The 9,005-nt window shown below is 66.0% G+C and overlaps 1 protein-coding gene across 1 annotated transcript in view; it reads right to left on the bottom strand.

Annotated features, from left to right (window-relative positions):
• CEP170B (centrosomal protein 170B) overlaps positions 1 to 6,766 on the bottom strand; it is a 23,215-nt gene extending 16,449 nt beyond the window's left edge. Inside the window, exons 1-2 of the mRNA XM_024759243.1 lie at positions 6,642 to 6,766; positions 106 to 195 (exon numbers count right to left, since the gene is read on the bottom strand). Coding sequence (XP_024615011.1) covers positions 106 to 195; positions 6,642 to 6,746 — 195 coding nt within the window. The 5' untranslated portion in view covers positions 6,747 to 6,766. The remainder of the gene's footprint in view (positions 1 to 105; positions 196 to 6,641) is intronic.
• Between the last annotated feature and the right edge of the window lie 2,239 nt (positions 6,767 to 9,005).

The following is a 9,005-nucleotide window of genomic DNA, read 5'->3' as shown; positions in this document are numbered from 1 at the left end:
TCCTGGAGAGGGGCAGGGGGAGGGCCACAATAGGGGTGGAGCCAGGGCGTGGGTGGAACTGGGCTGGGAAGAGGGGTGGGGCCAGCACAAAGGCCCTGCACTCACCCCATTGAGGCTGCCCAGGTCCTTGACCCAGTGCTCGTCCCTGTCTCGGTCGTAGTTGATGACAGCGTGCTGCTTGTCCACACTGCGGGACTGGGGGGGACACACAAACCCTCGGGTGGCCGACCGGGCCAGGCGGCCCAGGAGGTAGCGGCACCCCGCAGGAGGCTCCAACCCTCCCCCACCCGACCACAATACCACCACCAGGCCCCTGGCCGCGCAGCCCATGAGGTCCCACCCGCGCCTCCACACCTCAAGCGTGTGTGCCCCAGAAGGCCCACCCAGGCCTGCCCCAGCCTGCCTCGCGGGCCCCTCCAGTTGAGACCAGCCCTCCACAGCACCAGGAGGCCAGTGCCGCCCCTGCCATCCCAGCCACTGCTCCTGGGTCAGCGTGGGAGGGGCTGGGAATGCTCGGAAGATCTGGGACACGCTGTTCACTCCCAAGGGCAGGCCAGGCTGGACGGGGGCGGCAGGATCAAAGGGCTGTGGATGCTGGGGGAGCCCTCCCCCCACCAGCCTGGCCCACAGCGCACACCTCTCGGAGTGACGGACACGCGCACACACGCGTGACGTGCCTCAGACCCCACTGCCTTCTGCTCGCACGCACAGGGCTCACACCCTGAGCACACCCTGCCACCCAGATGCCACACGCACGTGAACACATGCAGGTAGCTCTGCCCCGAGCACTTCCAGCTCTGCCCTGGCCACCAGCCGACCCAGGAGTCCTCCCCAAGGACAGTCACCCAGCTCCCTCACACAGTCCTGCTGGAGGGCCACAGCCCCTCCACTCCAGCGACAGAGGCAGGGACAGGCCACAGGGTCACACCCTGCTGCATCAGGCACCGCCAGCACGAGCCGCCCTGCCCAGCCAGGGGCGGGCAGTCTTGACACAGAGCACATCGCCACCGCCCAGCCCACTGCCCACACCTCACTGCTGGAGGCCCCGTGTGTCTGGGTGGCAGCTGCATCCCTCCCCCACCACCTGAGGAGCCCAGGCCTGGGGCAGGACCGGCCAACCGTGGGGTGCTGGGGCCCAGCCCTGGGCAGATGACAGTACCTGCCCGGCAGGGCAACCACGAGACACCCGGGACCCCCACTTCCAGAGCACGTCACGGGAACGAAGAGACCCACACACTGGCTCCCCACCGCCTGGGACAGGATGGCCCGGCCCTTGGGAGGGTGACCCAGCACCTGAGTCCCTGCATCACCACCCTCCACCACCTTCTCAGTTCTCACAGGTGGGTGCCCAGACCCTCCCCCAGCCAGCGGCCGCCTCCACGGAGCCACTTTCTCTCTGATTCTCTCCACCTACCCAGCACCCTGCACCATCCAGAAACGGCCAGTTTCCGTGGGGTGGGGCCCAATACCCTCCCCCGAGGACTGGAGCTCCCAGGCCTGGGCCTCCCTCACCCAGAGACAGGAGCGCACAGCAGGGTGGGGTGGGGTGGACATGAGCTCTGGCCGAGGTGCCAGGGCAGGACCTGGCAAGGAGACTGCAGCAGGCAGGCCTGTGAGGGCTCCAGCCTCTCCTGGGCTCAGAGGCCTGAGGTGGCTGGCTTAATGCACAATGATGCTGCAGGAGCAGGGGCCCGGCAGGGGCTTGCAGGCCCACACCTCATGCTGCCACGGACCCTGGGTCCTCCAGAAGGGAGCAGGGGTGCAGGGGAGGCTTCAAGGGGGGCGCAGAGTCTGCGGGGCCAGCCGGGGCCTCCTGGACACAGAGGCCAGCCCGGAGCCGTCTGCCCCAGCACCACCCCGTGAGCCAGGGGAAGCATGGGCCTCCCTCCCCAGGAAGTCCCCAGGGCTGATCCTGGCGGGGCTCCAGTGCCAACTCACCTGCCTCCCAAAGCAACGGGTCTCTGGCGAGGTGAGTCTGACCTTGAGACCCCCTGCCCCGCGCCCCCGGCCTCATCTCTTTCCCCGTCCCGAATTCCTCAAAGTCGGCACCCACAGCTAGACAGCTCCGGGCCACCCTGGCCGCAGCCTGTGCTCCGGACGTGGGCACCACCTCCTCCACTGGACTCTCCCGCTGGTCCCCGAGCCAGCCCTTCCCACTGTCTTGGCCCAGGCGGGGTGGGGGCAGGGCACGCTGGGGGGGCCCACACGCCCTCCTCTGGGCCTCGGTCTCCCGGCTGCAGGTGCTGGCAGAGCTTCCCCAGGCCCCAGGCCCCGGGCGGCCTAGACAAGGATCAGCAGCTGTCCCAGTGGCCTGCGTGCTTGGGCTCGCCCCACCTCAGGCCAGGGAGCTGCCCCTCTGGGTGGCCCCGTGGGTCAGGCATTCCTTAGAGTCCACCCTGGCAGCTGGGAGGCCTGGGGCTCACTGAGGGGCTGGGGGCTCCCGTCCTCCTGTGCCCCCTCCGTGCCCAGCCACCTGCCCACCTCAGCCCTGCCCAACACCTGGACGTCACTGGGGCCGGACTCTGCCCTCCACGTGGCCGGGTATTGGGCTCCCGGCGGCTGCACACCGGGATGTGGCGGGACGGGGGCTCTGCTCGGCCTGAGGCAGACGTGGTGGCCGACCGCAGGAGGGCGCTCTGTGCCTCAGGCTTGGCCACTACCTTGGCCAAGGTGTAGCCCCTAGAGGGGCTTCTGGGCTGACCTTTCCGGCCTGAACACCTTCCCACCCTCTCCAAGTTTCAGACCTCCAACTCAAGCCCAGCCTGGCCAAACCCAATTCCTCCTCCCTGCCCGCCTGGCCCTTCAGCCTCCCTGGGGAAGGCCACCGACCAAGCCCCCACCCCGCTGCTCTGGCCACACCCCCTCAGCCCCAGGCAGCGGCACCCCTCAATCTGCCCCCCGCCTGCTGCCCAAGCCCAGGTGCCCAGAGGCTGGAAGCCTACGCCAGAGTGGGAGGTGGCCCCTTGGCCCAGGCAGGACTCAAGACTTAGAAGGACACAAAGCAGGCCACGTGGCAAGTGGAGCGGATGGGGCGCAGACGCGTAAAATAGCTTTAAGAGGCTCCAAACACGGAGTTTTGGAAAAGGACCTGATTGTCTGTAGTCACTTTAAAGCGGAATAAAGATGTGCTTCCAAAATTTGGGTCTGACGCCCTCCAGGAGTGAACGCTCCGCCCAGCATCTGGCAGCGGCCCAAACCCCAGGCTCTGGGCACACCCTCCTGCCAGCTCACACCCAGCGCCACCCCAGCGGGGCCACAGCGCCCACGACCTGTGTGTGTGCAGGGGGATCCCGAGCTGGGTCTCTCAGGCCGTGGTTTCCGGGTAAGGATGTGTGCAGATGACTCCCAGCTGTCACCCCTCCCACGTGGCAAGCCAGGCGAAGGCAGAGAAGACACCCTGCCACAAACACACTCAGGCTCTCTCTCACACACACACAGACACGTACATCCACACACATGCGCACACAGGCACCTGTGCGCATACGTGTTTGCGTGTGCACACGTGTGCCGACGCACAGGTGCTCGCTCGCGCACATCCACACACGCACACACACACACGCCCTGCGCCAGCGCCCAGGGACGCAGGGGCAGGAGCCACAGCAGGCAGACCTGGGCCCATGTCCCTGCTCACGTCCTCACTGGCCCAGCTTGTGCCAGTCTCGCCCTGGGGGCCAGGACCCCTGGCGAGTGGGCGGCTCGGTGGGAGAGCGTGGCGGCACGAGGCCAGGCTGGCGACTCTGCCTCTGGGACACAGCGCCCCCCACCTCCGAGATCCACACGTGGGCGCTCCTGCCTGGGTTGTGGTGCAGCCTCCTGGACGGCCCCTGTTCCCCAGCCGCGTCTCCTCGCGCCGCACTGCCTCACCCTCCCCGCCGGGCAGAGGTCCCCGCCTCCGCCAGCCCCCCTGCCAGCACCGCCCCTCCCACTCCCCAGCTCTCAGCACAACGTCGCCATGTCCAGTCGGCCCCAGAGCCCCCCCGTCCCAAACCCGGTGCCACCTTTGGGTTTGGCTCCCGGGGGGTCACCTGGCTCCTGCTTATGTGTTTGTGGGCGGCCCAGCCCTGGAATGGAGACCCCAGGCTCCAGCGTGGGGCCGGTGACCATCGAGTGACAAACGTGGGAATGGACGCAAGGACACACAGAGGGCAGGCCAGGGTGCTCCGGGAGCACGGGGCAGGGAGAGGGTGGGGATGGGGCGGGCGTGGACGATCTCGGAAAGCCAGGCAGGTGGGGAGAGGCTGTGGCCCCCAGGAGGCCTAGTGGCCAGGGGTACCTATCCCTGCACCCGGGGATGCCTGAGGCATGAGGGAGGGAGAGGGAAGGTCGGGGTTTGCCCCTGAACACCTGGCGGGGTCGGAGAAGGGGGTTTGTTCAGCACCAGGCTCGGGCTGCCTCTGAGATGCCCAGGAGCTGATGACGCACGAGACTGGGGACAGCACGGTGACAGACACCATTTGCATCACGTGAGCAGAGGTGGAAACCAAGGCTGTGGGTATGGACAGGACCTCCAGGGAGGGGTCACGTACACCCAGAGCCCAGGCCAAGTGGGAAAGCTGCAGGGGCCGCCAGGCAGGCGCCAAGAGGCCCAGGAGCCTGGAGCTGCCATCCTAGGGAGAAGCTGTGGGGGGCTGGGGGGGACGGCGTGTGCAGTGGCCAACCGGGCGGTGGCGTGGGGACTGAGGCCGTGGTGTACAGGTGAGGAACTCCCTAGCAGGGGCTCCACAGAAGAGTACGGGGTGAAGGGGGCTGGCAGGACAGCACAGCAAGAGGATGGGCGTCCTGAGCAAGGGGCAGGTGGGCTGGAGGGGGGAGGTGTTGGGAGGGGGCGGCATTCCCACACCTACTCTACAGCTACGTGACCTCCCTGAGCCTCAGTTTCCCCGTGTGGTGGAGACACGGCCACGCTGCCCAGAACAGCCTGAGGCAGAAACGCAGGTGCACCCAGGCCAGGGCCAGCCCAGCATGGAGGGCTGAGGATCCCCCCTCCCTCCACCCTGCTCAGGGCTCCACACTGATCGGCCCAGAAACTAGGAACTGGACCCCAAACTCACACTGTGCACCCTGCCCACCCCCTGGGAAGAGAAGCAGGCAGGGTGAGGGCCTGGTGCAGGGCACAGAGCTGGCAGGCGGGGGAGGAGCAAGCACGCTGGGCCCCCAGAGCTCACAGGCTCCCATCAAGCCTCCCATCAAGCGCCGAGGCCCTCCCAGCCACCCCGGCGGAAGGGCAGGGCCATCGACAAGCCGCACAGTCACAGCAGGGAACACACAACTCCCCGCCAGGGGTCAGGGCCAAATGTGGTGACCCCTGTGGCTCTCTCACCAACGGACAGACGACAGAGGTCATGTCACGTGACCCCATCACGGACCACCGGCCACATCAAGACCCCCGCATCAGCCACCCCAGGAGGCCGGCGGAGGGGGGGCAACCTACGGCCTCTGCTTGCTTTACGTGGCCTGAGAACAGTCTTTACACCTTACGTGGTCAAAAAAAAAAAAAGACTTTCACGACAGGTGAAAAGGATATGAAATTGACATATCAACAGACACAAAGTTTGACTGGCTCGCCCGTTTGTCTCCCCAACAATAGCAAAGCTGAGTGGCTGTGATGGAGGCGTGTGGCCGGCAAGGCCTCAAATGTAAACCCAGCCCTTTACAGGAAACATTCACCCAGCCCTGCACAGACCCACCGACTTCCAAAGGCCAGAAGCAAAGACAAAAAGGGAGACTGCTCTAGATCAAAGATACTGAAAAGACCGAACAAGCAAGGGTGGGTCCTGCTGCGTCTGGAGTCAGGCAAATGAGAGGACGTCTGGGGGAAGTCAGGGTGTCTGGACATGGACAGGCCTTGCATTTGCTGCCCAAGTGGACATGCACATGGTTGGGACCCCCGGCTGCAGCCCAAACCCCACGCATCCCAGGGAGTGAGTGGGCGGCAGCAGCCAGGGCTGCGCATGGAACAGGGGAGGGGTCTCACCCTGCACCCAAGTGGGCCGCTTGGCTGGACCGGGCAGTGCAGCCCACCTAGGACACCTCCTGAGAGTCCCACAGTGGGAGCATGGAGCTTGGAGGGCTTGGGGACAGGGACCCAGGTGCCACGCTGGGGAGGGGTCAGGGCTGCAGGGAACCCGACTCCATCACCCCACGAGGGTGGGGAACCCCTGTGGGCCCTACAGGGTCAAGTCCCCCGCCCCCTCCCCTCCTCATTCCTAGGAGCCGGACCCGTGCACCCCATGGAAGCCAAGGTTGGCTCAACTCAAACTCAGGGCCAGAGAGAAATGGCCGAGTGCCTGGTGTCCCGGCTCTTAGGGCCCTGCCAGCTTCTCGAGCCTGAGAAAGGCCCCCAGCCCCCAGCCCAGGGCACTAGCCTTCCACTGGACAGCTCTGATGGTCAGAGCTGACCCTGTGGCCCCGATTCACGGCCCTGTTAGGGCCCCCGGACAAGGATGCGGACGGGTCTGCTTTCAGGCTCCTTCCCAAGGTGGGCCCTGACACCTTCAGAATCCGGTAGCACCTTCCCATCAGAAGCGGTCCAATACGCAGAGGCAGGGACCCTCACCCACGAGCGCACACACCCGCCCGAGGCCCCCGAGCCCCGCTGTGGGTCCCCAGGGGCCCCGCCCCAGCCCCGTGCCCGCGCTCACCTGCAGCACGAGCTCACACTCATCTCGCCCCACGAAGATGAGCTCTCGCGGGAGCCGGTGACGAGTGCCGCTGCCGCTCACCAGGAACCAGGAGGTGGCGCTCATCTTGGCACTGGCGAGGCCTGTCCAGCCCTGGGGGGTGAGGGGTCATCAGAGCAGGGCTCCCCTGCCTGGGCCCGGGCCCCTGGACACCCCAAAGACCGGCACAGATCCTGCCCCGATGAGGTTCGAGCACCTTCACGGCACCACCGCGGTGGCCGCTTCCAGCAATGCTGGGCTCCAGGCCAGCCCCTCACCGAGTGTGCCCGTCCCCTGTGGACCCTTCCCAGGCTAAGGTCGCCGGGTCCTCCCTTACACTCTAGGTCCACACATAGCCTCTTTTCTCTCTCTGGGTGCCAGAGATTGGGTGCATGGGGCGCTAGCCACACTGCCTGCGTGTAGACCCACATGTGTCCCCGTGACCTGCAGGAGCTGCTCCCAGGTGGGACTCAGCGTGGCCCTTCAGGGTCCCCACGGGCTAGGCCCACACCCAGGACACAGACTCTGAACCAGAGCCTCTGCCTCCGCTGCTGGAGACTCTGGGGTGGGCCCAGGCAGGGGGCGAGGAGGAGATGGCTGGAGACGAGAGCCCTGAGCCATCAATACGCCTGCCACTGAGAGGGGGTTGAACGTCCCTTGGCAGCCACTGTGACCGCCCTGCAGACGCCCCCAGGCCAGGACAGTACCGGGTGGTCAGGGCAGCAGGCAGTCCCCCCAGTGCCCAGGAGGGAGGTGGTGCTTTGGTGCCTGAGATCCTGGGGGCTGATATGGTCAGGACGGACAGGGGAGTATCAAGGTGCCTGAGGGGCACAGTGGGGACAGCCTGAGTGACGACAAGGGCCGATGTCACCCGAGACCAGGCCCTGGGGCAGCCTGAGGCCCCACGCAGCCAGTGTGCACGTGCTCTCACACAGATGCCAATTGCCCAGAGCCGTGTCACAGGGGCACAGGTACCAGAACGTGCAGACACACCTGCGCCCCACACATGTGCACACAGCTTACACACACACCCGGAGCACCGCTTACAAGTGCCCTGGCCGCTCTCCTGTGGAAGCTCACACGCGCGCGCGCACACACACACACACGCACACACACACACACACACACACACACACACAGTGGGTAAAATGTGTCCTGAGCACTGCCATGAGCCAGGTGGTGTCCTGGGCCCTGAGAGACAGACACACACTGTCCCTGCATCACGGGGCTTCCCTCCAGCCAGGGAGGTGGGCAGCAAGAAGGGAAACCGCTTGTGAGAAGGTGCGAGTGACACAGACAGAAGTAGGGGTGGGGACAGCAGCGCAGCCGCGAGGGGTCCATCTACGGAGGGCGGTCAGGGAAGGCCCAACTGGGAGCGGGCGGAAGCAGGCATGTGAACATCTGGGGGCCGTGCTCCAGGCAGAGGGAACAGGCAGGGCCAAGACGCTGGGCTGCGTGCTCCCGGGAGTTCTGTGGCTTGTCCGGGAGCGAAGGGGGAGGCCCCGGAGGACCCAGACATGCTGCATCCCTAAGTGCAGAATGCAGATGCAGTAGGCCTGTTCCAAAATTATGAAGGATTTCAAACCAGCGAGAGCAGAATGCCAACCCCAGTGCAGGGTCTGAGTGCGGGGCCCATGCGAGAACATGTGTCACACACCCGTGAGGCCAGCCCTGGGGGTCCTGCGTCCATGACCTGACTCACAGCGTGCAGGACAGACGGCAGGTCAAGCAGGAGGCTAGTTAAGACGTGAGACATAACGAGGGAGAGAAAAGAGGGTGCCGGCACCTGGCGGGAGCAGAGGACCTAGGGAGTATCCCCAGGCCCTGTCCCTGCAACGCCCACATCCAGAGCCTCAGCCCGAGGCTCCTACGAGCCAGGTCTCAACACCAGGCCCCACCCATCGGTGAAGGCCCAAGCGACCGTGTAACCCATGGCAAGCCCTCACGTCACCTCGGGTAAGCAGGTGGGAAGATGTCGAAAAATCCACCCAGAACACTGCCCCAGCCGGCCAGAGCCCCTCATCCTGGGACCCCTGCCCTTGCTCAGGGTCCAGCCAGAGGGGCAAAGCTCTGGAAGCCGAAGGGGCGGGGACTCCCGAGCCCCTGCAGCCTACGGAGGCGTCAGCAGCACAGCCGGAGGAGATGACAGAGCTCTCGCTAGGAGAGTCCCCACCCAGCCCCCAGCCCAGCCCAGCTCCCACACCCTGCCATCACCTGCCACCAGGTCGTGACGGGCAGTTGGCAAGGGAACCCCACCCAGAGGAGGCCACAGCCTCTGCTTATGGCAAAGGGCGGCCAAACCCCCAGAGCCGGGTTATGCGGCTGTGGCGGAGCCAGGCCGCCCCT

This window comes from Neophocaena asiaeorientalis, unplaced genomic scaffold (assembly GCF_003031525.2).
Source record: "Neophocaena asiaeorientalis asiaeorientalis breed wild unplaced genomic scaffold, Neophocaena_asiaeorientalis_V1.1 scaffold476, whole genome shotgun sequence".
NCBI classification, from domain to species: domain Eukaryota; kingdom Metazoa; phylum Chordata; class Mammalia; order Artiodactyla; family Phocoenidae; genus Neophocaena; species Neophocaena asiaeorientalis.
Note: the sequence above shows the minus strand (reverse complement) of the source record. Positions and strands in the feature narration are given on the sequence as shown.